This window comes from Anabas testudineus, chromosome 14 (assembly GCF_900324465.2).
Source record: "Anabas testudineus chromosome 14, fAnaTes1.2, whole genome shotgun sequence".
Classification (NCBI taxonomy): Eukaryota; Metazoa; Chordata; class Actinopteri; order Anabantiformes; family Anabantidae; genus Anabas; species Anabas testudineus.
In genome coordinates, this window is record NC_046623.1 from 14,104,434 (window position 1) to 14,132,198 (window position 27,765).

The 27,765-nt window shown below is 42.6% G+C and overlaps 2 protein-coding genes across 6 annotated transcripts in view; one reads left to right on the plus strand and one right to left on the minus strand.

The window, feature by feature from the left end:
* The first annotated feature begins 359 nt into the window (after window positions 1–359).
* On the plus strand, window positions 360–1,927 carry zar1l (zygote arrest 1-like). The gene is made up of 4 exons (XM_026370425.1): window positions 360–974; window positions 1,133–1,225; window positions 1,353–1,427; window positions 1,502–1,927. Exons 1-4 carry the CDS (start codon window positions 384–386, stop codon window positions 1,643–1,645), a joined length of 903 nt encoding a protein of 300 aa, XP_026226210.1. The 5' UTR covers window positions 360–383; the 3' UTR covers window positions 1,646–1,927.
* A 145-nt stretch (window positions 1,928–2,072) lies between these two features.
* Window positions 2,073–27,765, minus strand: part of fryb (furry homolog b (Drosophila)) — a 47,301-nt gene continuing 21,608 nt past the window's right edge. For 2 of the 5 annotated variants that reach the window (XM_026370424.1, XM_026370420.1), the window contains exons 8-66: window positions 27,248–27,416; window positions 26,908–27,000; window positions 26,619–26,717; window positions 25,082–25,183; window positions 24,764–24,867; window positions 24,401–24,509; window positions 24,196–24,282; window positions 23,510–23,681; window positions 23,291–23,423; window positions 22,960–23,067; window positions 22,710–22,836; window positions 22,088–22,201; window positions 21,617–21,781; window positions 21,241–21,327; window positions 20,878–21,137; window positions 20,515–20,704; window positions 20,269–20,393; window positions 19,541–19,598; window positions 19,095–19,186; window positions 18,801–18,973; window positions 18,446–18,606; window positions 18,250–18,360; window positions 17,983–18,137; window positions 17,776–17,875; window positions 17,529–17,700; window positions 17,172–17,422; window positions 16,931–17,077; window positions 16,656–16,824; window positions 16,444–16,534; window positions 16,276–16,349; window positions 15,557–15,707; window positions 14,709–14,812; window positions 13,674–13,765; window positions 13,440–13,533; window positions 13,035–13,254; window positions 12,734–12,885; window positions 12,281–12,468; window positions 12,085–12,179; window positions 11,786–11,984; window positions 11,396–11,617; window positions 10,846–11,044; window positions 10,613–10,710; window positions 10,335–10,505; window positions 9,975–10,115; window positions 9,692–9,877; window positions 9,429–9,593; window positions 9,248–9,322; window positions 8,869–9,039; window positions 8,650–8,658; window positions 8,080–8,274; window positions 7,833–7,961; window positions 7,530–7,744; window positions 7,160–7,364; window positions 6,843–6,992; window positions 6,615–6,713; window positions 6,422–6,505; window positions 5,747–5,857; window positions 4,904–5,139; window positions 2,073–4,686 (exon numbers count right to left, since the gene is read on the minus strand). In XM_026370424.1, coding sequence (XP_026226209.1) covers window positions 4,428–4,686; window positions 4,904–5,139; window positions 5,747–5,857; window positions 6,422–6,505; window positions 6,615–6,713; window positions 6,843–6,992; window positions 7,160–7,364; window positions 7,530–7,744; window positions 7,833–7,961; window positions 8,080–8,274; window positions 8,650–8,658; window positions 8,869–9,039; window positions 9,248–9,322; window positions 9,429–9,593; window positions 9,692–9,877; window positions 9,975–10,115; window positions 10,335–10,505; window positions 10,613–10,710; window positions 10,846–11,044; window positions 11,396–11,617; window positions 11,786–11,984; window positions 12,085–12,179; window positions 12,281–12,468; window positions 12,734–12,885; window positions 13,035–13,254; window positions 13,440–13,533; window positions 13,674–13,765; window positions 14,709–14,812; window positions 15,557–15,707; window positions 16,276–16,349; window positions 16,444–16,534; window positions 16,656–16,824; window positions 16,931–17,077; window positions 17,172–17,422; window positions 17,529–17,700; window positions 17,776–17,875; window positions 17,983–18,137; window positions 18,250–18,360; window positions 18,446–18,606; window positions 18,801–18,973; window positions 19,095–19,186; window positions 19,541–19,598; window positions 20,269–20,393; window positions 20,515–20,704; window positions 20,878–21,137; window positions 21,241–21,327; window positions 21,617–21,781; window positions 22,088–22,201; window positions 22,710–22,836; window positions 22,960–23,067; window positions 23,291–23,423; window positions 23,510–23,681; window positions 24,196–24,282; window positions 24,401–24,509; window positions 24,764–24,867; window positions 25,082–25,183; window positions 26,619–26,717; window positions 26,908–27,000; window positions 27,248–27,416 — 8,413 coding nt within the window. In that variant the 3' untranslated portion in view covers window positions 2,073–4,427. The remainder of the gene's footprint in view (window positions 4,687–4,903; window positions 5,140–5,746; window positions 5,858–6,421; window positions 6,506–6,614; window positions 6,714–6,842; window positions 6,993–7,159; window positions 7,365–7,529; window positions 7,745–7,832; window positions 7,962–8,079; window positions 8,275–8,649; window positions 8,659–8,868; window positions 9,040–9,247; window positions 9,323–9,428; window positions 9,594–9,691; window positions 9,878–9,974; window positions 10,116–10,334; window positions 10,506–10,612; window positions 10,711–10,845; window positions 11,045–11,395; window positions 11,618–11,785; window positions 11,985–12,084; window positions 12,180–12,280; window positions 12,469–12,733; window positions 12,886–13,034; window positions 13,255–13,439; window positions 13,534–13,673; window positions 13,766–14,708; window positions 14,813–15,556; window positions 15,708–16,275; window positions 16,350–16,443; window positions 16,535–16,655; window positions 16,825–16,930; window positions 17,078–17,171; window positions 17,423–17,528; window positions 17,701–17,775; window positions 17,876–17,982; window positions 18,138–18,249; window positions 18,361–18,445; window positions 18,607–18,800; window positions 18,974–19,094; window positions 19,187–19,540; window positions 19,599–20,268; window positions 20,394–20,514; window positions 20,705–20,877; window positions 21,138–21,240; window positions 21,328–21,616; window positions 21,782–22,087; window positions 22,202–22,709; window positions 22,837–22,959; window positions 23,068–23,290; window positions 23,424–23,509; window positions 23,682–24,195; window positions 24,283–24,400; window positions 24,510–24,763; window positions 24,868–25,081; window positions 25,184–26,618; window positions 26,718–26,907; window positions 27,001–27,247; window positions 27,417–27,765) is intronic. The other 3 variants (XM_026370422.1, XM_026370423.1, XM_026370421.1) reach the window with 3 other exon arrangements.

Below are 27,765 nucleotides of genomic sequence, written 5' to 3' on the forward strand. Positions count from 1 at the left end.
AAAAGAAATACACGTCTCATAAAGATCGACTGCCTGATATGTTCTTGTCTGACAGGATCCAGTCAGGGTGAGCTACAGGGGGCGCTCCAATATAATGTTTCAGAGTTGCATGACTGATCTAAAGAGTCACACAAGATAATGTAAAATAAGAAAAAGAACACTTTTCTCCAAAAGACACCAGATAATCCAGTCATTTGAAATCACATCTAAATGTGACTGAGCTCTATGTGTCTCTGTGGGTCAGTTGCAGATACGCATTTTATTCTTTTGGCAGCTCAATTAGAGCCTCCACGCCCCTGGTTCCAATTAACCAATCAGCGCTCTAATCAGGTGACCGCATAAATAACAGCAGGGAGCAGTTGGACTGGTTTCATGGCTCCAGGATGGAGGGGTTCCTGTCCACGTTTCCACCATACAACGTCTACGGTAATCCGGTCTGCGCTCCCCCGGCTCAGGGCGGCGGCTGGGGAAAGCGAGAGGGCCGCTTCATGACGCCCCAGGGCCTCAACTACCTGGAGCTCTGCAAGGCCATCCTGTCCCAAGTCAACCCCAGTTTACCTCCTCCACTCAGGAAAGCACACACCAAGGAGTGCGGCGTGCAAGTGAACGCCAAAGTGGATAAAACCGTTCAGTGCTCGCTCGGGCCCAAAACGCTGTTCGGCCTGGAAGGCGACCCTCCAGAGTCCAAGTCCCCCAGGAGCCCGGATCTGTTGAAGCCGGACGCCAAGGCGCTGTACAACTCGCCGCCAGTGAGCAACCTGCGCTTCCTGAGGCCCGTCTCCATCTACTCACCGGTGTTTGACCGCAGGCTCTTCCTGAAGAAACTCAACGACGCCGCTGACATTAAAGGAGAAGCCGAAGACACCGAAAAAGCGGAATCTGACAAGGATGCTGAGACGGATTCTAGCGGGGACGAGACTGTGAAGGACTTCAAGACGACTTTCCACCAGGCTTCAAGGGGCTCCAACTTTCAGGTGGGTTCCTGTGCTGAGAACAAACCTTCAGCGTGTTCACTAATCTAGGGACTAGGTGATCCAATGACGAATACATGGAAGGAAAGTGCTGTGCAGTAGAAATAAAACACTGGGCTACATCATAACCTAATCTCATCCATTTCTGTTTGTAACTCTAGTTTCTGGAGCAGAGGTATGGCTTTTTCCACTGCAAAAAGTGCAACATCCGGTGGGAGAGTGCTTATGTATGGTGCATCTCTGGAACTAGTAAGGTAAGGGGTCAGTTATGTAATATAATATAACTAATATTATACTATTATAATATAATGTATGAATTAAATTGTGCTACATTATCACCATTGATATAAGTTGATGGCAATATAATATATATTTTGTCAGGTGTACTACAAGCAGCTCTGCCGGAAGTGTCAGGTGGGGTTCAACCCCTACAGAGTGGAACCAATTCTCTGCAAGGTGCTCGTCTTGTCGACTATCATGTTCTTCTTCTCGTGCTTCGCTTCTCTTACCTGTGCCACCTCTCGTCTCAGGGTTGCTCTCAGACTTGCTGCAGCTGCGAGAAGAAGCAGAGGCACATTAACATGAAGAGGCCTCATCGTCAGGACCTGTGCTGCCGCTGCAAGGGTATGAGGCTGTCCTGCGATGCCACCTACAGCTTCAAATACATCGTCTGAGCTGAACAGGGTGTTTGCTCTGGTCTAGTGTCACCAATTCCTCATACAGACCTGATGGCATTTGTTTTCAAGGAGCCATGTCTGCCAGTATACATCGCATATGGAAGGTGCCTCCAGCAGCAGGGCTGTACTTCTCAAAAACACTTTGGTTTCTCTCGATTAATTCTGGTGCTTTACTGAACATGAAAAGTATTTTTGTAAGAAATAAATTAAAATAAACACTGCATTAAAAAAAGTTAAGATATTCTTGACTATATTTAATTTGAACTGTTCTTCTTTGAGTTGCTATGTGAACTGTATATCCCAAACAAAACATGATTAAGTGATCAGTACCGTGGCCTCAATTAGAAAATGAGGCTTGTTAGGTGATTTTTAAACCGCAATTCTGAGATGTCTATGCATATTGGAACCAAGCTGAGTGAAACAATGATTTTGATATGTCTTTACTTTGACACAGACTTGTACAGAGCAACTGAAAACTTCACAAAGGCTGTAAAAGTATTTACAAGGTGGAAAACTACAGTATTCATCTAAAAAGCTTTAAAAATGTGCAATTTCTTGTTTTGGCATGCACACACATTTTCCCACACAAGCCTAAAGCTCCCTTTTGTACCTCATACAAATGTATCTTTCAGATAAAATATGATTCTGTTAATAAATATTTCAAACACTCCATACGGTACACAGATGCATGCATGGCAGTTTGATTTAAGAGAACAAACATCAATATAAAACCTAAGTCAAATGAGTGATTTATAGCTGATAAATATAAATAGGTAAAAGATATTTGTACAGCAAAGGGCAAGTGACGGCTAGAGGGGGAAACGAGGGAGAATCACATAAAGGGGCAATGATGGGAATTGTTCGACATCAGTAGTAGCACAGGTTTTGTTTTGAACAATGAGTGCTGAATGTCAGCATTTCAGGTAACTACAAACCACGCACAAACATATGCTACGATGGTTGTGTGCCTATAACTAACAGTACAGAGAGACAAAATATCTGAGTGTATACATGCGCCATCTGTTCGGCATGTGAATACGTATGTTACAGTGTGCGACAGTGAGAAATATACAGTGTGTACACTCACTAATGATGCTACAACTAGCCACAGAGGAGCGTACGCTGCACACAGATATGGTGTGTTTAGTGTACCAATGTTTAAGGGTAATCAGAAGATAAGTTGTTTCACCGATACAGAATATAAACAGAGCATAAGGGCAGCATAAGGATTACGCTTGAATATTCTGCATCTTTGTCGATCAGTCTTTCAGTCGGTCTGCAGAGGTCAGACTTTTAGGGAGCAATAGGGACACTGGTGTACAGTAGAGAGCAATCAACTGGGTCATGCATTGCACGGTTTCCTCCAAACAAGGTCTCAAAACAGTAGACAACAGGAAAGCAGTTACTCCAGGTGTTGGCTTTTCCTTCTGACAGTCTCTTCTCACAGTAACTAAACAAACTTGTATTAATATAACTCCCATTCTGTAACATTTAAAAAACAAACTAACTAATAACCGGAACTCCATTTAGTGCAATACTAGAAACTCTACCAGTGATACAACGTAGTGTCACAAGTAGTTTCTTCAATGTCTCTGTTGTTACTACCAACAACAATTGAGTTCAATCAAGTTTTCAATTCCACTGGGAAGCAAGTTAGAAATCCAAGCTAAGAGCTTTCACAGGTCCTCGGGTGCAGAACATGTTACATTCTGAATGATGACCATCAAGCAGGACTTAAACTAGGAGCACATCATTTTTAAAACATGTAGTAGCAATTTAAGTGAAGTCTCTCACTTGGGTAGATTCACAGTCATCTTTATCATCATAGAGCAGTTTGTAATATCCAGTGGGTTCAGTGATACACCCCTGGATTCGCTCCAGACGAAGGTCCTCTGGCACGGTAAGTTTACGTCTCAGGTTTGGACGTCTGATGGTTCAGCATTCAGGAGTCCCCCTACTTTCATTAGGGGTAGGGCAGCATGTCCCACCTTCCCCAGGTAGCGAGATAAGGGTGCAGCAGCATCACCGAGGGAGCAACAACAACCCCAAGCTGCAGCCTCTCCTGGATTGATGGGACAGGGTGGTTGAGGTGGGGGAGGGGGAAGGGATGACGATGCGGCAGGGCCATGGGTTAAGACTACGTCATGACTTGAGTGTCTGTATGGAGAGCGGGGAAAATGGGGAAGACGTGAGCCCAGTGGGGGAATGGGTGATGCATTTGTGTCAGTGTGTGTGAGTAAGGTGGGTTCTGAGGCTACAGTTGGGAGCATGCTGGATGTAGTTTGTTTGTTGCTGTGTGAATGTGACAGTGGTGAACTGTGTGATAAACGTCCTTTGAAAGGATAATAACAGTGTGTGTTCCTACTGGGATAACTCCTCCTTGGCTCTTGTGTGTGTGGCAGTGTAAACTTTGCTGCGTTAGAGAAGCTATGTGATGAGAACAGATCTGGAGGTTTGGGAAAATCAAGTGAAGAGGCATCAGAATCTTCAGTGGATGGCGATGAGGAAAGCAGAGAAAGGTTTGGGTCATGATCAAAATATGGTTCTGGGTCTACTGCTGTGCAGGGCGGTAGGCTGGTATCTGTCTGGAGCTGTGCAGACGAGGCAGCAGACACACAGGAGGAGGCAAGGGCCAAGTATGTGGGTGCTGGCTGTCCTCTGTAAGAGCAGGCTGAGATGGCAGTGTGGGGCATGGAGGTGGTTTTGGAAGGGTCAGGGGTTGCAGTAATGGTGAAGGTAAGGGTGGGGAAGGAGAGGGTGGGGGACTCCTGAGTTCCTGTCAGAGGCTGGTCCCGGAGGCGCTGGAGTCGGGGAGGTAGGTTGTGACAACCCGGTAACCCTGCGCGCGGCGGATCATGTCGCGGATTTCCCCGTTGAGTTCCAGCAGCTTGGAGCAGATCAGGCTGAGGTCCTGGCGGGAGCCAACCAGGGCAATGGTGCCTGTCTGGCCCAGCGTCTGATGGCGGAAGTAGATATTAAGCAATGTCTGGACTTCGCTCTCTGAGCTGCCACCAAACACTCCGCTGGGCCACTGCCTCCTGAAAACGAGATAAAAGGTGTAACTGTCATTTTCTTGAAGAGAGAGTGAGTAAGAACTTTATTTATATTGGTTTTGGAATTTATTGTTAATAATTTCCAATAGTACCAGTCTGTGTTAAAAATGCAATCTCTCTCAATCTCAAATGTTATACTGGGACATGTTGATGTTACTAACACTTGCTATTGTAGCAGCTTGTAGACAGAGCCGTTGCTCACCTGCACTCCTGTATATAGCGCACAGCTTTGGTGAACTCGTGGTTCTTAAGGCACTCAAGTATGGCCTGCACAGCTGCCTCTGAGGTGGGGAAACTGGGCACAACCATGGCTGCCACCTGAGTGGCATGTGCGTGAGTGTGGGCCAAGTGTTTGTGTTCCAAGTCGGTGGCTACAGCCGCCTCTGCTGCCTGCAGGCTGGTCTTCAGATCAGTGAGCTCTCGAGACATGTTGAGCAGCTACGACGTGGGAGGAAAACAGATGGTGGTGTAATGTTTGTGCATGCTATGTTATCACAGAATGAGCATTTCATTTGATGCAAAACTCAAGATTCATTTTAGGAGCAAGCATTGTGGAAAAGTAAAAAGTAAAAAAATGTTTTATTCAAAAATGTTTTTTTCAGATCCCACACAGAGCTTGTTGGTTGATAAGCTTAACAACATATTTTGTATAGAAATAGAGGAGCTAATTTAAAAGGACCAAATAGCTCAATTACATCTTTCTCCAGTAAGCTGGAGAAGCTAATCAACAATTTAGCATATGCACAGAAAAAACTACAAAAAAATTGGGAGCAAATTTCATTCCCATATTTAAAATAGTCTAAAACTGAAACTAATACAAAGTAAATTAATACATACAGTACGTATGTTTCCACTGCTGAATATTTGACTTAAATTGAATTTGACTGATACAGAAAACTGACCATACTTTTAAAATAAAGGTGGGATCAGGGGAGAAATCGTACTAACAACCTGCTGCGTGTTGTCACATAGACACAAGAACCAATTCAAGAACATGAAGTGAGAAGATGTGGATTGTATTCTTGTGAATTATGATTTAGCTCACCTCAGGCACTGAACTGATGGCATGAACTTGACCAATAAGCGAGCAGTAGGACTGAAAGAGTAGGAGGAGCTGGAAATGCAGCTTGTAGAGCCTCTGACAAAGCTCCAGTTGCTAAAAGACATTAAACAAGAGATACTGTGACTAGAAGAGACACAGCACAGTCAAACATTCTCCAAAGTACACGCCACAAACGAATGCACATGCAAACAAATACAATTAAAACGAGTAGCTGATCAAAAGTGAATCAAGCGGACAATTTTAGAGAAAACTAAGGCAGTGAAGAAACTAAAGTAAGAAATTAGAGAACTTACGGCAAGAGACTCCATTTGCTAGACAGCGAGAGAGCATGTTAGGGCATCAGAGTGAGGTGAGAGTAAGACAAAGCATCAATCAAACACATTCACTGCACAGCATAATCCAGCTAGCAAGAATTAGTCAGTGTACAAAACCCAACTGCTTTCAATTTCAATTAGGCTTTGGTGGCTGGGCAAAAAAGACTAGAGAATAACATACAGTAGATAACAAGCAGCAATCATGCAAAGAAAGCAAACATTTTAATGTGGTAGAAGCACAGAGGCAAAGAGAAACAAACACAAAGGAAGAAGAAGTTACCTATATGTTACAGATCTCTACCTGTAACCTACAGGAAATCATTAGTAAAGAAGTTGCCTGTACCTTTTCCTCCGAGTCTCCAGGCTGGCAAGTAACCACACTGTCCCCAGGGCACCTGGGAAATATGTCCCTACAGTTCCTCAGCCACTGAAAGGAAAAAATAAAGGTAAGAAGAATAGTAATTAAGAGAAGTTAGTCAATACTATGTTAATTACACATTTGCATTAAAAAACAGATTGATGATGTGTTGAGTTACCGATACAGCAGCCTCCTCTTTGGTGCTGTAGGTGTCTAGGTACTCCTGCAGCTCTAGCGCACTGAACTTCATCTTTTCAAGGAGCCCATAGGACATAATCTGAAAAAAGCAACAAGGATAAAGGACAACACAAATCTCATTTCCCACTGTTTGCACGCTGAAAGGGCCTGATTGAACAAACATACTGCAATAATTGCAGAGTAAATTATGTCTGCCAACAAAACTCACCGTGTCAGCATCAATATAGATTGTGGGACAATCTGAGCATGTTGTTAGCATCTGTGAGGACCTGAGGAACTTGGATCCGATGCCCCTCAAACCCTCTCCGAGGTATGTGGCAACATCATTTGTCAGGATGCAGAATTTACCCTGGATGTTCTGGACAAAGAAGGAAGTTTGAGTGATCAGTTCAATGCTGCAAATACATGCATGTCCTGAAAATCCTACTGGCTTTGATTGATAATTCGTATGGATAGTGTAGTGGTAAGATCTTGTACCTAAATCAGCGTGATGAATGTTTTCAACTGAATGTTGCTGTGATTTACCTTAAAGAGAGATGAGAAGACTTGAAAAGTGTACACAGCACAGGACCCATCTGAGTCTGTCACAAGCTGGTTGACATGACAACGCCATGCCTCCTCAGCATCGTCGCACACTGTGGGTTGGAAGGCGGCCAAGATGGCAGAGAAAAATGGAGAGGGGGGAGGAGGAAAACCAAGGTCTTCCAAGTCATCGACGTCATCGCGTAAGCTGGGGCCAAGGAAGCATGCACAAGAAAAGTGCCACAAAATTTAAGACTCAGATGCTGAGTCATGCTGCATCCACAAATATTATGGCTGTGGCAGATTAAAATAAACACTTAAGTGCTAAAAATGTCTAGTGAAACCACAGACTATACTGCTCTCTGTCTGTCACCTGGGAAGACAGCTGGGGTCTAGAAAGTCCAGCGGTGGTTGGCAGTAGTCTGGGTTTATGCTGTGGTCCAGATTAGGCAGGTGATCCTGAGGTTGCCCTGGTAACTCTAGGGTGAAGCTCTCACCGCAGTCTGAGCCGTGAGGGAGCTCGTTAATGCTCAGCGACAGCTCGTCGTCGTGGCCTTGAGTGTCCTCGTCCTCACCACACACCCGCACCTGACAGACATGTTACATTTTCCTGTGGGTAAATACATCTGCATAAATATGTAAATATACAGGAATGTGAATGTGTATTATTCCTTACATGTAGGCCATCATGGAGGGGTCCCTGGCCCGGTGTGGTGGCATTAAAGGACTGCGGGTCGGCCGATGTGTCATAAGAAGTAGATAAAGAATCAGTGTGATTGGTCTCCTCTGATGGAGAAGGGTTAGTCTGAAAGAGAAATGAATATATATAATTGATTTGATTGACTTACTCTGTCCACAACACAAGGTGATTACAGGAGCATATAATTAACTTGTTTAGGGGACCAATAGTAAAAGCTACGCACAAGCTGAGAATGAGAAAGACTCTGGCTAGTTGACGACTCCTCTTCCTCTGAGGACTCGTCTGAATCGTGCGGGTCCTCGTGGCCCAGACTCGGGGTGCTCCCTGAATGCTGGCTCTCCTCTAACAGATCTCCCAGTTCTGTGCTGTCCAGAGATCGCCGACGCACGCCCCAATTAAAGTTATCGACAGACTCGCCCTAAATAAAACACACGCATGCACATTAAAAGACAACGGCATTGACAGTAGCAGCAGATTCCATGTTAATTTTCATGATAACGAATGGTTGCTGTCTAAGAGAATCTGAGGACAAGCATGATGCAAAATGAATGAAAGTATGAAAATATGCTGGAAAGCCTGTTTGCATTCAACATGATAATCTTTATCCCATAAAGACTATACAATGTCATTTATCGGCATCATTACAAAAACAGCAATGTTGTCAGAAATGTAGCTTTGCAACCAAGCTGTGAACACAAAAAGAAAGCATTATTTATCAGTGGGAAACAAAGGAGGCAGCAACACCACAGCGCTGATGAAAGCTAACAAACGTGCTCAGTTTAAGAGACCTTACCTGGAGCTCCTAGGCAGCGAGGGGAAGAGAGAGAGAGACAGCGTTAGACAGAGAGAGACAAGAGGCAAAGAAATACATATCATATGTATTGATGTTAAATATAGACAGCCAGAAAAAACGAAAAACACATTAAAGGTAAGAGGGAAGGAAAGAGACAGACATTATATCCACATTAAATCAAATGACCATGGGTAAATTACACTGGTATGTGAATTTTACCTCTCCGTCCTCCAGCTCCACGTCCAAGAAGTCAAAATCTCTGAAAACCCTGAACTGCTGCTCACTGGCAGTGTCGTCTAGAGTGTCCTCTCTGGTCCCCCCTTCCTCTGATGAGACACCACTCTCCCTCACCTCCATCATGTCTAGGTCGCCACACGATGAGAAGATCACCTTAAGAGAAGAAACAAAAAAGAAAGGTCAGCTGGTAAAAACATGTGTGTTTTTCTCCATAAATATATGAAGAAATTAGACCTGGCTACAGTAGAGTAAAGGAAATTAGCTTAAAGAAAAAAGTGACATCTGCCCTCTGTAGATTTTTGGTGACTTAGGTAGAGAGTGCAGGCAGAACATTGAAAACAAGAGATAGAAGTTAGCTTACAGATGGGTTCTTGGTAAGTCCAACCTCTTGTCCACAAAGAGACAAAACATTCACCAGCTTCTCTCTGGTTCTTTTCTAGAGAGGGAGAGTGAAAAGAGCATTACTCAAAGACAGATTAAACATAAACTTTTTCCTTTTTGCCTACTTGGCTTGTTCATTTTATTCTGAATTAAAAAGCTACCTGTGACGACTGTGGTCGCCTCCAGCTGACAGGCACCAGAATGGTGTTGGAGTTGGATCCAGAAGAGGTGGATGAAGTACTGCGGGTTACAGCCATGGCTCTGGCTTTCCCCTCTCGCCCCCCTGAACCCTGGAGCTCATCGAAACGACGCCCAATAACTGGAGTCTGTAAAGGAAAAAAGGAAAAGTTAATGACAGCAGTGTACTGGATTGTACTGTGTCCATTTAACAATGTAAAGCAACAACATTTTGTTATTTTCTCACCTCAGAGATGTCAAAGGTAAAGTCCAGTGTTTTCCCAGGCAGAGCCTTGGCTGAGCCGTCCCACACCCTGCTGACCTCTAGGTTGGAAAGGTCACCTGGTGTGTGACCGTACACTGGATGGACCAGGCTGGCAGAGCGTGATACCACCAGCTTTAAGATGTTCAAAGCATCCTTCCAGTGTACTGTCTGTGAAATCGTTTCAAACACACAATTTAAGAGATCGAGCAGCGTACATTTAGCACACAATCAAGTGGAACAAGCTTCAGAGCTGTGGAACACATACCTGGACAAACTTCTCAATGGTCTTTGTGACATCAGCATTGAACTGTTTGACTTGAACAGCAGTGAGGTCCATGTGGCTGAGCAGACAGTAGATAATCTGGAGGAGAGACTGCTGCATACTGGGCAGCCCCTTATCCAGCAGCTAACAGGAGGAGAGATACAAAGCACAAAATAAATGAACATTGCTTAGCGGTGTGAAGACATGAACCCATGAATCCCTGCCTCATAAACACTATCACCTTTCATGGAAGCTATCCACCAAAGTTGTTAGCCCAAAAATGTAATGAGTTGAGGGTAATACCTATAGTATACACCGGAGGAAAGCTAATAATTACTATAATACATATTTATCAGCACTTACTTCAGCCATGTAGGTGACCATGTTGAGTGTGATCTCAGAGAAAGCCTCATGAAGGTAGCGGCAAACCACACTGACCCAGGAGAAAGGATCCCGTGTGTAGGAACGTGTCTTATAGAGAGTCATCACGTGGGCCAAATGGGACAACTTTGTGTTTTTCTCCTCCAAACACACCTGATGGAAAGAAAATTGAGTTGAGTTGACACCTTTCATCATTTCACAAAAACTTCCCTAGACAAACTTACTACCCAATAAAGGTCAAACTAAGTGAAGAAATATACCTGTGCAATCCTCTCAGCACTCTCCTTGCAAAACTGATTAGGGTGGCCAAAGTGCTGCACCAGGTGGGGCAGCAGACACAGCACATTCAGCGGGAAACCTTCACAGAGAGAATATGTTCTTCACTACCACTTAGTATAAATAAAAACTACAGACTTTGACAGTTACTGAGCCAACACACTTCTAAAACACCCAAAAGTGATACAGCCTGAATATTAGAGGCTGCAGTACCTACCTATAGATTGTGAGCTGTCTACAACAGGTACACGGGAGACGGGTGTGAGCTGGCAGAAGAGCTGTAAGGTGAGGTCTGAAGTGGCCGGGGAGGTAAAACCCTTCAACAAAAGCTGCTGAATTCCAGAGAACCCGCTCCAATTCAGCTGAGCCTGCAGCTTCTCTAGGCGCTCGCGGTTCTCTGCTCTGTCTAATGGCACCTGGGAAATGAGTTTTTTGGTTTAACAGAAGCTTGTTAAAATTTCTAGTGTCTGCCTGAAGCATTATGAATACCTGAAGCATTTGTATTTTTTTTAAGTGTGCCAGACAAACCCATGAAGCCTAAATTATTAGCTGACAGCTAGAAGTCTATCTAATATAATAACTAGGAGCTTTGGTTTGTAATAAAACTGTACAATTTTAGTCTTAATAGCAAGAATGTGTAACTTCTCCATTTAGGAGCAGTAGTGAGCAGCATTGTCCTCTAGCTCCAGTTTTCTGTATCTCTGGTCTATTCTTGTTTGTACAGTGACACAACTTTCCCTCTGAGATCTGCGTTTCATCTTATCTACCTTTGACAGCAGCTTGTGAACAAGGCGAAGTGACATCTGATATTCAAACTCAAAGTCCGACTCCATTAGCGACACTGCAACCCAGAAGACCGTGGCCAGTATTGATGAAGGATGGGAAACATGGGCAGGATCTGACAGCACACTGGGATCAATACGATTGGTAGATGATGTGCAGGAGCCCGGGGTTCTTCCTGCTCGGGCGAGGCCATGACTGTTGCAAGCCTTTAAGTTAAGACATTAGACAGGTAATAGATCTTTGCTGGTACTTCAGTCTCACCATCAAAGACAACAACCAAATAATGACAGAAAAAAAACAGTAGATCAAACATCAGCAGTAAAAGAAAACATTTATCTATCTTGTATCAGACTATACACGAGTCCCTAACTCACTTGTATGCGATCCAAAGTTGCACTGCGTGGGGGATCACTCAACTGGTTGCCACATTCACCAAACTTTTTGGGGACCGAGTAGGATCGTTGGTGGCGTTGTGACGACAGACCAACAAATCCTGGGCCAGGGAAGTTCAGTTGACCTGTGCTCTTTCTGTTCATCAGTTTGTCACTAGTAACAAAGTCTGGTGAGGATGTCCTGTAAAAATAAATACAGTAGAAATTATTGCACAGTATGTAAATGTGATTATACTGTATATGTTAGATAGGTGTCCCTGTATCAAATCACAGAAGTATACCTGGTCAGAGCAGCCATAAGGTCGGTGTTTTTCAGACATTCTGCTAGATTCACCACTACTGACTCCAGTGTTAACAGCACCTCCATCACATAGCCCTGAAACACACATTCTCATTTTCAGATTGAAAATATGCAAACCACAGGAACATTTTCTCTCTCTATTATATATCCAGCCAAACCATTTAATTTGTTCTCACCTGCACCTCATCTCCGTGTTCTCCCACCACCTCAACGAGGCGTGAGACCAGGTCAGCGACAGCATGGTTGTTGATCGGCTGTTTGAGGGCTCTGAAGATCTGGAAAGAGCGCCCAGCATAGTGCCGTGAGGAGCTGCACAGAGCCGTCTGTAAAGCCACATCGCTCAGCTGCTGCTCCAAGTGGAAGTCTGTAAATACAAATGGATACAAACACACATGAAGACACACACAGGAGCACATGCAGGTTGGTTATTGGTGCTACAGAATTAAAGATAAGGGTCATTACTTTTTAACATATTGAATAATTTTTGAGCAGACTTGTAATCTCCATTGTGCTTTAAACAAATCATTTGAAAATAGAATATGGATTTTCAGATTCATGCTCCACTTGAATATACAGAATTTCTGTTAATCAGTGAAAGACGTTTGGCAATAACATGAGCAGTTTCTCACCAGACTTGGACTCCTTGAAGACAGAGACAACGTGGCGCAGGAAGTTGGAGAGCTGCTCCGCGCTCTTGGAATTGGGGTTCTTTGGTGTGATGTCTTCGTGCACCCACAGCGGCCCAAATGCTCTGAGCAACAACAACACAGTACTCCAGGCACTGTATTCCCACCACCAGTAGCACCACATACAAGTTATACAAGCACTACAGCGAGACTATCCTATATGCAAGCCCATGCGATTCACAAACGCAAAGATCTGTATGCTGTATCAAGCAATGGCACAGAACATCAGTGGGAGTGTGCTAACCTGGTGGACAGAAACTCAATGAGTTTGTTTGTCTTCTCATCTGTCTCATTAGGTGTATCTTCAAGGTCCTCCAAGTCATCAGGTGTTACAAGGGGCAAATTTCCAACACTGCCAGCAGTGCTGCCACCACCCAGACTGGCAGAGGACGAGTTGGAGGTGGAGCTGAGGCCAGAGTCGGCCACCGGCGATGCCTGCCACTCTCGCAGGAAGTCAGGAGCATCTACAGGAACATGACAATAAAGTGTAGCAATAACGTTAACTATTAATGTTATAATTGTTATAATACTGCTCTGCAGCTCTGCCATGTACAGTATTACATTAATACAGATAACTGATCTATTAATTTCTATACAATGGTACACGTTACAGTGTTGGTATATGTAAATTGTGTTTTTTTCTACTTACGTGACTGCTGGTACTCTGTGTGGTAGCTGGATTTAATGGTCAGGGTCTTATTGTCACTTATCTCTCTTGTTAGCATCAGAACTGAGGCTATTACCTGAATACAGCAAAAGTAGAGTCAGTCTTGTAACATTTGGTCCTGCAGCATTTTGTTTTGGCTTAATAACTCAATTGCCACCTTCTACAATATGATAATAATTTGGCAACAGGATATACATATTAGTATTTCACTCTGACCTGGAAGTTGTTGTTGCAGGAGAGGGCAATAAGAAGGTGGAGAAGGAGACGTTTGCTGTGTTCATAGACCTCTGGTCTGTAGTGGTCCAGACCTGGGCAATAAAACGTGCAAGTAAGACAACAGGGTTATGATTCTGCACACAAAGCAAAACCAATTATACCATGGGAGGATACAGGCATATCAAGATGTGATAACAAAGCAAAACAAGTGCCTTGGTGATTTATTTCTTTCAGTGTTAAACCCTTATTATTTTTTATTGTTGCAAATATTTATCCTCATATCTGTCTTCAAATACTGCTAGATGCTGCTGCTCTAGCCAGAAATGTTACCGTTCAGTTTCTTTCCACTTTTGCATGGGTTTTATTGTGTTTAATCAGTTTCTATGACAACTCCCAACTAGCGAGCTAGTCTTAGATTCCTTCTCAACTTCACGTGCATGTTTACACTGATTGGATGATAATGAGCAACCTGAGCTCGAGGGTTAGTATGCGGAGTATGCAAAGTGCGTAATAATACCTTTCTGAACAGCTGAGAGTGCCGGTGTTGCATCCCCACCTTAGATAATCGAGTTTTGGTGAGAGAATGCAGGACAAGGGAATGCGACTGTCTATGTAACACTAGAGAATGGTCTGTCCTGAAATGCACGTCTGTGTGGGATGTAACAAAACCTCACACTGTCACGAGTGTGACGTCTCCACCCCTGACATGGTTAGTCCGTCTTTGAACTAAATTTCAAACTGATTTTCATGTGGGTTGTATTCTGTTTGTAAAGACATAGGACAATGAATCTGGAGCTTATCTTTTTTGTTAGCTCCTCCTCATGTTCCCTCGCTGGGAGATAAGACAAGCTGGGGAACTTTGTTCACAAAGCAATACTGCACCAATCACCTTGCCAAAAAGGTTTTGTATTTTATGAAATTTAGCACTGTTTGCATCTTCATCCATTTATCTTTACAACAATAATACCCTCAAGGCTTAACCTGGAGAAATTTATATACCAAAATTAAATGTATGAGTGAGTTGTATACGCCTACCCAAGAAGAGGGCATGCAGTAGCAGGGGCAGATGTAACGCCCAGTCTTCTCTCACACTGTGGTCCACCACCATTTCAGTCATAAAAATTACTGCAATGTTACACCTGAGGACAGACACACACAAATCTAGTAAAAGCACAATAAACATCAACATTTGCTGTAGAGCGGTGTAACCATCCTTTAAGGCTTGTGTTCAAGCCCATGTGATATCAATTAACTTTGGCCAATGCTTTCCTGTACCTGATTCTGTTATCTCTTCTGAAACTATAAAATAATTTCCTCAAACAAACCAATACAAAAAAGTTTAATGCAGGAAAATCCAGATAAAAACTGTATTTTTTATCAGTTCAATAAACTGCATGAGCAGATTGAGGAATGTTCTGGAGACAACTGAGATAAGCATCGTACACAAACACTAATTTCCAGGAAGACTTTTTAGTCAAGTGCACCAGTCATTCATTACTGTCCAAGAACATTATCGTTCAATCTCATCCTGGAAAATAGTTTTGCAGAAACATTATTTGCCTGTTTATAAAGCTCCATTAGTGTAATATAATAGTCCGTTCTCCTGAAATGCATGTATCTTAATCTCACATCAATCTCAATTTCAGCTCATTTAAAATAATGATTTTTAAGTTGTTGAGTGAAAAGAAGATGACATTCTCTACATAGCAGAGGCAGAGCAAGCTGGTTTATCAGACCACTTAGGAGTAGGTGTGACTAGTTAGTGTGAGAGAACATCTTGTTTTGTTGACACTGCTGATGATGTTACTTTCTGTGAATAGTTTTTGTTTCAGAGTATATTGTCTGTACAGCGTTGCATCCATCATGTTATGTTATATGAATACCTGTGCAGTGGTCCTCTAGGTGTGATGGTTTCTGGAAGGTAGTCAACTAGGGGAGCCCAGCAGCCTCCATTAACAGGCATAGGTAGTGGCTGAGGATGGTTGGTCTCCAGAACACTCAGCAGCCAGCCGGCATATGGAGGAAGTGGATCAGCTAGAAAAAAAATATTGGTTGTAGATAATAATATAAAAAATAAACAAATTCAAGTAAATGTGGTTAGAAAAATCTTTCTCGTATTAATATTATGGTGTGTAATAAAAAGAAATCTTAAAATTGGATATAATATAATAATAAAAAATGTTTTTTGTCACAATTTAATGCTAGATGAGATCTCTAAAGCTCACTAATTAACAAATTATATTTAGTTTTTTTAATTCATATAATAAAACTAAGTTAAAATATGGTTCTCTAGTTAAATACCACACAGCCCGTCTGACACCTATCCACAAAATGATACCAGTAACCAGTAATTTAATAAAACAATCAAAGCTTAAGCTTTATTTGCGAGTATCACACTGTAGGTGGTGGTAGGTGGACTTGTTACCCCTGGGGAATGACCATATAAGCTGGATCCCTGTTTCAAGTCTTTATGCAAATCTAAGATAGGCATCTGGTGTTGGTAAAATAATTTTAGCTGTACAGACCACAACTACCTAGCATTCGTTCACTTCCTGCAACAAAACAACTAAGCCTAATTCTCATGAGAATCGAGACAACGTACTTTTTTCATCCTCATATGAGCCTCCGGAGCTGTTGCTGTAGCGAGATTCCAGTCTGTTGTGAGCCCTGGCCCTGCTGCGATACATTAAAAACAAAAGAGTTTACAACTCAACAAGTGGCCAGGCAGGACGAACCAGGTGTCGATACATAAAAATGTATTAATACTCACCGCTCCTCACTCTCTCTGACCAGCTTGTTCTCATCTGTGTCTGGGAGGTTCTCCTGACCTGCCACCACTGTGTTACTGCTGGAAGTAGTACCTACAATACAAGAGACATTAGAGATAGAGACATCTGTCACATGACAAGCTGCCAAATTCAACCCAACAGTCAGTGATGAGATAAAAAAATCGTCATCACAGAATGAGTCAGGATCTCTCACCTGTCTGTGAGGTGGAGGCCTTGTTGCTGGCAGCGAAACGGTAGAACGGAGGGTTGTCGCAGTGCAAGACCACAGGATTGACCGGGTCAGTCTGCTGCAGCTCAAATAGGAGCTCCTCCATAGTCTGGATGGTGTTGTTGCGACACAAGTAGATCACCACCTTCTTAATCTAAAACAGATACAATATAACATTTCTTTAATTAATTTACTAAGAAATTACTTTGAAATCTGGTCACTCCGATTCAGGCGTGTTGGTGTGTAAAGACTAAACTTACATAAGGCAGCAGGGTGGTATCACTGCTGACTCCACACAGGCTGATAAGGAACTGCAGGGTGATCCGTAAGTTGTTGCCCCACCTCTCGTTGGACACCAGAGCATTCCAGGCGTTCTCAATCTCTGGGCCGGGAACCTCGTCTCCATACTGTACGTAAAGAAATAAATCCAGTTGGAAGGACGGAGATATCACTGGGAGTGAAAGAGCAGTTTAACAAACAAGCACCAACGTGGCTTCTCACCTTAGCAGTCATGAACATGAGGTTGTTAAGCACCAGTGAAGTGGCCTGTAGGGAGCCCCAGCCATTACCCCTCAGACTGGGAGACAGACCCTGCCCTTGCCCTCGAGGCTCTTCCTCTGGTGTGCAGGGGCTTGACGCAGGGGGTAGGAGTCCCGTGTCCACCAACTCGATATTACTGAGCCAGGGTAGCAGGTAGGATAGCATGATCTGTCTGCCGTTAGAGTGGGTGGTTGGGAAACGCTGGCTCACCTCTGCACGGGTAATAAAAACAAAGACAGATGAATAAATTATTCTAGTCTAGACTTTGTAATCAAGTATTCCTGCATCTTAAAACCTGTGCACAAATTAAGTATTTACCTGAGAAAAGAGGCAGCGTGAGCTCTGGGTACATGCTGGCCAGCTGAATGGAGAGCTGGGAGAGGTTGACACTGTACAGTGGAGGCAAGGGGCCGTGTGTTCCATACAAAATATTACCAGGCTTCTGCTCCACCATCCGCTTGGAGTACGCACACAGCTTTGACTCCAGCACCTGCAGACATATTATTTACATTTCCAACTCAAATAAATAAATGCCAATGCTGTGTGGGGTAAAGGTGAAACGTACCTGCATCAGCTGCATGGATATCTCATATATTTCTCTGCTGGTGTCTGAGGCCTTGAACAGAACCAGATTGAGCAAGGTCACAAGGTCACATGGATAATTCCTAGCAAAATAAGCAGAAATGGTTAGTCGCTGGTTACGCTGACGGTGATCAGTAGCCTTGACAGAAAAAAACAGCAGCTGGGCAGATTCTGACCACTTCATGATTACCTGTTACCACAGACGGTGGCGATGGCCTTGAAGCAGCCAGATGCCAGCTGGTAAGACCCAGTGAAGCATCGGTCCACAGCCCAGTTGAACAGATTGATTTGATCTGGGTTCAGTTCCAAGAGCAGAATTACCACCTCACAGCCCAGACGGTGCACCTAGGGCAAACACATGCTATCATGTAGATGAACTTATCCACAGCTGAAACCTAATATTAGAAAGAAATGTTCAATAAGTTAAAGGCAAGAGCAGATCCCAGAGATGACCTACTCGGATGTCGTGGCAGGCCAAGATGTTGTCGAGCCATTTGTAGAGATAGCCGTCAGTCGATAGACCCACATTGTCGAACACTGGGCCACAGCACAGGACTGCTGACATAGCCTGGGTGACAAAAGTTGAGTTAATGCTATGGTTTCTGTAAAATCAGCAAAAATTAAAAAATATAAATTGTGTTTGTGTCGCTTACCTTAAGAGCACAGTACTGATAGCGAGTGATCTGGTGGTTGCGATCACTGTAGCGATCGAGGGGAGTGAACATAACACTGAAGGGTCCAGCCCATTGGCTGAAGAGGATGAAGAGATGGTGTCTCAGAGACTGTTGAGGGAAGAGGAAGCGCCTATGGTGGACTGCACAGTTGTGAGTGTGAGAAAGAGAAAGAGACAGGAGACAGACTTAAATATGAATACATTGGTAATCTATGAGCTTGCGTACTGTCATAAAAATATAAGCCACAGCCACTGAATCTGCTGCTGGAGTAGAGAACAATGTGTCATGGTATTTAATAACAGAAATGCAATAGAATGTGAACAGAATTATTTACCAGGAACACACTGGATGAGATTGGCCACCATTCCACTGAAATGGGCTCTGATGTCTTTCAGCACGTCCAACTCCTTCTCATTCTCAGCCTCCAGAAGCATCCGGGTTAGATCCACATACTCAAGGAACAATGCACCCAGTGCCAGGGAATCCCGCTCCAGTGCCCCATTAGTGCTATGGAGATGAAGAATCAGTTAGATAGGGAATGTTACATGTTTATACTGATGGGGATCATGTGAATTATTACAATCAAGCAGCCCAAATGTGTGGGCTTTTGATGATATATATGTGCTACCTGTCACTGATAACTCCTGCATTAGCCAACAGTTCAAAGATCCTCAGCAGCTGAAGCCTGAGAAGATCCCTCCTCTCTCTGCGCTTCTTGTTCTGAAAGCACAGACAGGTTTTCAATTCAGTGCTAAATTGTGGAGGGTGATCTAAACTTCATGTTGAATTAAAAAAAAAAGTTCAGCAGTAGTTTAAACAATCTATAAATCAATTTACATCAGTGAATCTAGGCTTGTGCCAAACCTAGCTTTGAGTATATACTCTGTACTGTGCAACATCAAAGATACACAGCCTTGTTAACTGGTATATTTAAAAGAGGATGACTCTGGATTGACATTATACATTGGTGCAGGTTGTTTTCACGATTTTCTGTCTGGCACCACTAAAGTTAATCTAATTCTGTTTCTGTGCTGTCAGCATGTTTCCCTGTCACTTTTCATCAGCGTGTGTTACCTCAGGCCTACGTTCCAGTGCTTCTTTCATCAGTGGGTGGAGTTCTTCCACTAGTTCCCTGTAGACACACAGGATCAGATGGAAAGGAAGAAAATCAATTAACTGCCTCATTGCTGAGTTGATGAGATCGACCAAATCCTTCTTCCGTGCAGATGGATGATAAATTTAAAGGAATAGTTTTTAACAGATATCTATCTTGTGTAACCCGAATGTCACATACCATAAAACCGCTGATCCTACACTACAGTAATGCTAGTTATGTTTGTGTGGCATGGCCTTAGTCTCTTTAACAACAATGAGCAACATTTTAGGAAGCCTTTCAGGTTAAAAACCAATGATCTGTTTTTAAAATGAAATACCTCCCTTTCACAAAGCAATCTCTGTAGTTTGAAGGAATGTGATACATCTCTGTCACGCTAACAATTCCCCTGTATTCAGCAGTGATGGATCTTTTTCTTTTATGAATGTCAGCGAGGCATGCAGGAGATGTAGGGAAGTGAAGAGCAAAGAATGCCCAGACAGATAAGGATAAGTTACAGATGAAAGTAGTGCAAAAACAAATAATGAATCATGTGTTTCTTTAGTAATATGTTCAGATATAGCTAGCAAATCATCAATTTTCTTTTTTAATCTAATCTATCTATTTAGCACTTGGCCCGAGTTTAACATGTAAAAACAAAATTAGTGCTATTGTGTGTATGCATTTATACATGTTCCTGTTCTAGTACCTGAACACCAGAGCATTTGTGCATCCAAACCCTAACACCAGAGACTCTGTGATCTCCAGACTCTCAGCTCGCATCAGTGGGACAAGTTGTTTTAAAAGCCAGGCCACCGAGGGGGTGCCTATCACCTGGGCAAAAAATAAACAAACACGAATCATAAGGACACATATTAAATCATAAACATTCATACAATCCCAAACTCTTTTGGGATTGTGGCCAATCTCATTTTTTATCACCACAATCACAGACCTTGTTGTCGTACGTTACACTGCCGTCAGGCGTGGTGGCCGTGATCTCTGGTGTGGAAGCTCTAAGATGACCAGGAGACATGATGCTCGGTTTAGCCACACCCAGACACATAATCAGATAGTTACGCCACAGTGAGGTGTAGCTGTCACTGGAGCCTGCCATGCTGGTCTTCTTAGCATTCACTGGGCTGCTGTAGAGAGAGGTGAACAAGAAAAATTAGTGGGTGGATTGTTAGTTTAATGTTTCACAGATTATTTGTTTGTGATGTTTTGCTGGGTGCTCCTTGATAATAATTGTTATTTTTTTTTGTTAAGTAACCGTTAAATGCCTGCAAAGTAGTGTTATTAGTGTGTGTTCATGTACTTGGGGTCAACCAGTGGTAGTAGCAGCTGTAGCCGTGTGAAAGCATAGGGCCAGGCGTATCCCAGAGCGATGGGGCAGTGTTTGGGCAGGTGCTCCTGGCGCAAGAAGATGTGCAGACATAGCACCCACGGATCCTTCACACACTGAGCAAAGATCCAGACATGGCTGGGGCTCTTCACGTCGTAGGAACTGCTCACCAGTCGAGCCGACCACTCCACCAGCCACTGGAGGTCAACATGGTGGCTGAGTGGCAAGGTGGACTGAGGCACACAAGAGGAAGGTTTTAAGAATGATCCACAGCAGCAAAACAAGCAGTTTGGATGATACTGATGATCTGATGAATGAAAATGCAAATAGACTTACTGAGTCTGAGACAGCCACATGAACAAAGCTGTCCATTACAGCTGGGCTCAGCTGGTCCATGACCTCTATCATGGGTTTGTCATCATCCTGGAGGGGAAGACATTTATAGACCTTTACTTTCTTATTTTTATAACCGCTTGGGAGGATTCACTGGCTGCTTATGATGCTTCTATTCACAGCTACGATCAAATGGCTCTCCCTCCATCCTGCTATTTCAAAGTCTATCCTCTTTTTTTAGTAACAACATTAAACCAGAGGTCTGAATTATTTGTCATTGAACTATATATGTAGGTGTATAAGAGTGTTATAATAGTGAGTTAAGCTGGTGAGTTGTTCTCCTGCTGCTATGTTGTTTGATAGGTTTCCTACACTGTACCTCAGCGTGTCCCAGAGCTGTGAAGAGGCAGCGTATTTCTCTTAACACGCCAACTGCCAGTTTCCTTGTGCTGATCTGGCACGAGCAGAGGAGCAGCAAAGCCAGACCCTCAACAGCATGTAGCACTGAGCAATGAGGGCTTCGTTCTGGCATCCTGGGACTGGCCTGATGGAGAGGAAAGACGCAAAAGGAGGAGAAGTTATTATACAGTAACACCAGGATGAAAACAGGGGTAGAAAACTGTACCTATATGTTTCAAAACAAAGAAATTGAAAACAACCTGTGAGATACAGTATATAGCATATACAGTGGCAAGTAAAAAGTCTTATCTTATTTTAAATAGGCAAAGAACCAGATGTATAAACCTGTTATTAGATATATATCATTTTAAACTAATGTCCCATTATGACTGGTATGAAAGAGAAAAGTGTGACAGTCACTGAGTTAAACTTATCTCGATACTGTACAAACCTCAACTCCACTTCGCATCTTCCCCTGGAACTGCAGAGCTAATCTCCACTGTGTGAGCAGCTGGAGAAGGAGCTTTACAGACGCATCCTGCAGACCTTGATGGGTGTCTTGAACCTGAAATAGTTTGGAGAGGGATGTATAAATACTTTTTGAATCACTCCAGTTGTATTTTTCCTGTGACTCCTGATAAGCTTCCTGTGGCACAGAAAAATCAGGGAAACTTACATCAACCTACTTAGATCATAAAGTGTGGATAACTAGGGGCAACGTTTTATGGGCTTTGGTTTAAAACAATTAACACAGAAACAAAAAGGGGTGTTGTAGCAACCTTGGTTCTCGACTTGACCTGGATTTTATCACTTTGAGTGATTCTGAATACATTATTGCTGTGTTAAAAATAGCAACGATTAATGTTTTCATGACCTTTTAAAATGTGATACATTTATGGAAACAAAAATCTATTAAGTTCAGGAACAGAAATATAGTGACTCTAGAAACCCTCATCCTCTTCTGTATTGTGTTGATCTATTATAATAATCAGTTTGTCACTAAGAGTGTAACCTTTCCCCCTGTCTGTTGTACTGTGTTGGATGCTATAAGTTACTGTCAAGATCCTATATACCTCACGCAGAAGGAAATGTGTGTAACCAAACAGGACATCTTCCCGCCAGTCTGAAAAATCCAGTAACAAGCTCTGCAGGGAGTTCTGGGAAATAAGGCGAAGTTCATCGTCCATGTGCACCGTAAGTCTGAGGGATAGATGATGACATATTTACAAAACTGAACAAAAAAGATGTTGTGGATAGAAAATAGATTTACTGATTAAAACCAGTATAACTTGGAGATACAGAGATTGTCTGTCAGTAACTCACCGTGAGAGCAGATCAATCAGCTCAGGTTTGGACATGCCATCAGGAAGGATACGAGGAATAGCGGCCACACATGTCCTGAACAGGTCAATTTTAGGCTTCCTCTCACCACTGTCAAGAAAACAAAAACAACAATGTTAGCAGGAAAACGTAATTGTTTGTAACTCAAAGTACAGGTGGGCTGTGTTATGCATTATAACAACGAAACCCATATTTGTGCCAAAAGCTCAGTGAGTGAAACACCATATTTAAAACTGTATATAAATATAATCTTCAATTTCTTAGATCAACCAGAATGACTCTCAAAGCGGTGCTACACTTTGTAGTCACGTACGTGATCATGTCCTCTGGTTCTTTGTTAAGCATCTGGGCGCTGGTGAGCATCATGCAACGTCCCACCTCCTTGTCCAAGTGTCGAAGAATGTTGTCCAGAGCCTTTCTCACCTGGGAGTAGTACAAAGACATGCCTGTGGGGAACAGAAAGAGGCATTGCATGGAGTTAGAGACCACAGCTTCATTCTACTGGCTTGAAGGCCTACAAACACACACAGACCTATAAGTTTGGCTTCTTCTTCAGTCAGAGTCTTGCTGAGATAAGTCTTCTTCTTCTTCAGAGAGTTTCCAGAGGGCAGAGTGGCTCCTGTGTTGGGCATAGGAGGCTCTCCATCCTTCTGTTGCAGAGCATCTGCTATCACCAGGAACGCCCTCAAACCTATGTTCATACGCTGGAACCCAAACAAAGCACAGCATCCTTACAACAAAGCAGTCAGTTTGTCAAGAGTAAAGGTAGACTTAAAGCAGGGATTGAGTCAATGTACACCACAAGGCAGTGCTTACTAGATCATGTGTTGGAGGAAACACCAGAATGGTTACTACTGTGTGCAAATGTTTGTTCAGACATATTTTGGGGTTGATGAGCTCTGCACAGCTCTTTAGACTTTATGTGTAAATCTGTGAAACTCTCCTCAAAGCTGCAGTGATTTTAAATGTTTGTTTCTGTTTACAGGAACAGAATCCTGTCACCACACTGCATATAAGTGTATCTTTACTACAGCTGAAAAGGTGGTTAATACCAAAGCCCTCAGAGAAAGTATACTGTTCTTTGACTTCCTTAGCTGACTGGAGACTTCAGATAAAAACAGGAAAGCCCATCCTTGCATCATGGCCAGGGGGGATACACTGTTGATCTGTGTGCGATTGTGTGAACAGGATTGAATGTCAGCCTATTTTCTTTTTTACCTCTGGGTTCAGACTGAAGGCTTTGGCAGGTTTCCCAACACTCAGCAGGTCAAATATGATCTCCTTCATGGCAAAATCCAGTCTCTCCTGAACAGTGAACAAAAATACACAAATGTGGTGTGATGCAGCATCAACATATGGTAAACTACACACACACACATCAACATACATCTTGACTGTACATGTGTTTAAGTATCATACACACCTGAGCAATAAACTGGATGATCTTGACAAAAATATTAAGGGGCATGTCTCTGGGTACAACACTACGACTCCCTTTAGGGAACAGAGTGGAGGTGATGGACGTCAGACGACTGAAGGGAGGAGGACAGACAAGAAAGAGGAGACACAGAAGTGGAGATGAAAAGTTAAATACCTTAAAAATTATTACACTTTTATAGTAGTAGTATACTTTCTTATAGTATAATAAATCATTTCAATTCATATGTTTAGTGCTTGTTAAACAAAGAGTCACTCTTTAGTTATCAACAACATGATGCTAAAAACTTCACAAGTTTCAAATTGATTCTTACATTTCACTGATGACTGAGCTACATGTGGCTGTTACCTCTGTGTTCCAGTGTTGCTCTCGCATTTTATTCGAATCATGTAGACCCACAGCAGGCGATAGAGTGATTCCAGAGCCACGCGTGCCATCTTGGGGTCTTTGTTCTGCAATTAAGCATGTGCAGACAAACAGAGGTTCTAAGTAGTCCTGTTTCATCTGGTACAGTATTTCGCATACCTCCACCTGACAAATCAGTTTTACAATGTTGCTTCTGATCCAACCAAAGCTTTTTAGATATAAGAGATAGTACCATGTAAGGCGGTTCTTGCAGTTATTACTGTATTTTGCATTTGTAATGGTATAGACAGAAAGGCTGACCTTGAGGTTTGAGAGGCAGTTGTTGAGGAAAATGTGCCAACGGCTGAGAAAGAACTGCTTCTGACTGACACACAATAGGCAAGTCACCAGAGGATACAGAGCCTGGTGTAGAAAGAAAAGACAAATGCATCAGAAAATACAGTGGTACAGTATCAACGCATCCATAGTCAAAGTCAAAGTAGGACAGAGAAACACTAATTTAAAGTTTAGGACAAATTTCTTCCTTCTTTTCCTTTGTCATTTAACAACAATGGCAACATTATTCGTGACAAGAACAAGACGAACAATACTATTATTCATTTTCTAGAAGTGATCAATTTATCACAAAACTTCAGCAGAGCCTGCTCAGAGGAATGTGAACTTGGTTTGTAATCTATTCAATCTTTTGACAAAAGCATGCAAGTCTGCATGCACGTCATTCTTAAACGCAAATTCCTTGCTAATGTTCATGGGTGTCCAGGTTACACCCTTGTTATAAATGGTTTTTCAAATGTTAGGTTTCAGCAGCGGATCATTTACCTGTCACCCTATATCAAAGTCAGAATCTGTTATCTGTCTCTCTCCCACTACTCGGTCTCCTCTTTCCCAGACGGTCACAGTGACTAAGAATAATAATTACAGCAATGCACCAGATTAGTGTCATTACTATCATGTTTGCAGTTCTATTACGGCATCGCAGGTTATTGTTGGTTTGTTTGTGTGTGCATGCCTGTGTCTGATCATTTGGAAAAAGTGCTTGAATGCATGGGTTACATGAGGTATTTGGAGAATTTATCGAAGGAAGCACACGCTCTGCCTGCTTATGTCTGCAGCCTCGAGGATATCAGTGGCTGTCACACGAGGAGGAACCCATACACATATCACAAATAGCACATAAGCAGCAACACATTAGACTGATGCCATGCTTTGTTATCAAAGTAGTCCATCAAAAGGCTGCAGAAGGCAGCTGACAGGTGAGCCAACAATCGTTTTAATTCGTTTTTCAACTTGTACCAATCAGCATATTTTGATAGAAATTCAATATGAGTTTGAAAACTACTGAAACAATTCTATTTTAATTTTAAAAGAGCAGCAACAACAAGCATTTTATTATATTTTCTTACATTACAGGAAAAAGTTTGGTTACATTTTGGTAATCATGTGACACAACCTGATGCCTGGTCAATAATTTCCTTAACATTCATGGTTAAACTTTGACAGAGTGGCAAAGGGAGTTTTAATATCAGTCCTGACAATTAAACTGAAGAGTTTTACGCTTGTTCATTTAAGATCACTATTTAACAGGAGAGACGTACAGTACTTCATCTAATTTGCTGACTGCCCTGATTGCATCCCTGCTGTGGGCAGATATTGCCCATCTGGCAGTGCTTCAAAAACTATTCTTTGTGCTACATACTGCAGTCCTGCCTACTTCCTATAGAGAGATAAAAGCCCACATGTTGGAGAGTTAAAGTAAGAGCTTTCACCGATTGGTGGTAATGGAGAGGAAATGAAGAGAGATGAGCAGTGATGAAAAAGTATACAAGGAGAAATTTACCAGAGAGTGTTTCTTCCTAGAGGACAGGTCCAGCGTTGTATCGTACAAACTCTCTACAAAGTTTCGTAGACATGGCACGTTCACCTCATTTTTCACAGTCTGGCAGAGAACAAACAAAGTTACACACATACATATGATTCACCTGAAAAACTGTTGCTCCAGTGTCCTTACTCTAACTGAATACTGACAGATAAGATGGAAAAACCCCAATCTTTAGCTTTATATTACATATTTAGAGAAAGTCAGACTTCTCGTAGTGCTCTAATAAATAAAAGTGAATCACACTTACAGCAGCTACAGGTACAAGTATCTCCACAAAGAGTCCGGCTAATGAGTGTTTAATGTCTTTATCTTTCACCTCCAAGAAATACTGTGCACACTCCTGCAGACAGAAAGAGAGACAGTGATGTACAGAATACAGTAGTTACATAATAATAACGTGAATGCAAGGTGAGTGGTTCGAATGCTTGTTTCATTATGGGTTAAGTAAAAGAAAAACATTCTCACTACTGTAATTACCATCAACAAGCCAATAAACAAGGCACTTACATAATCTGTAATTACGTCAATGTCAGTTACTCCTTACAGTTTATCGACATGTAAAAACGAGGTTCCAAAGCTCAGTCTACCTGCATGAACAGGAAGGAGGCCTCAAAGTCTTCCACTGGGTACATTTTAATGCGGAAGAACTTGAGTCCCATGATAAGGCTGATGGTGGACTGGATGACGTAGGGGCTCTGCTCCTTCTGTTTCAGCTCCTTCAGCTCAGAGATGAACTTCTTCCTCACTGCCGGGAACCTGACGAGTAAATTGCAACCAGATGTGAACAGTTGCTCTAATCTCTCAAGTTTTAATAAATCTGAAATCCAGATCCCAGCTGAGTGGTGGTATGCTTAGAGGAACTACCAAAGCAAGGTTTCCTCCATGTTAATGTGTATTGTGTGCTCTCACACCAGTATACACTTGTTTTATTGCATGTGTGTGCTTTTGTGTGTGTGTGTGTGTGTGTGTATGATTTTAACAACAGTGCTCTGCAGGTCTATATTTAGAATGGCATCTGGAGGGGTGATGTGGGGGAGTGTGTATGTGTGTGTATGCACTTGTTCTTAGGGCGTCAGTGTTTTTTTACACATGCTTTTGCATGCTT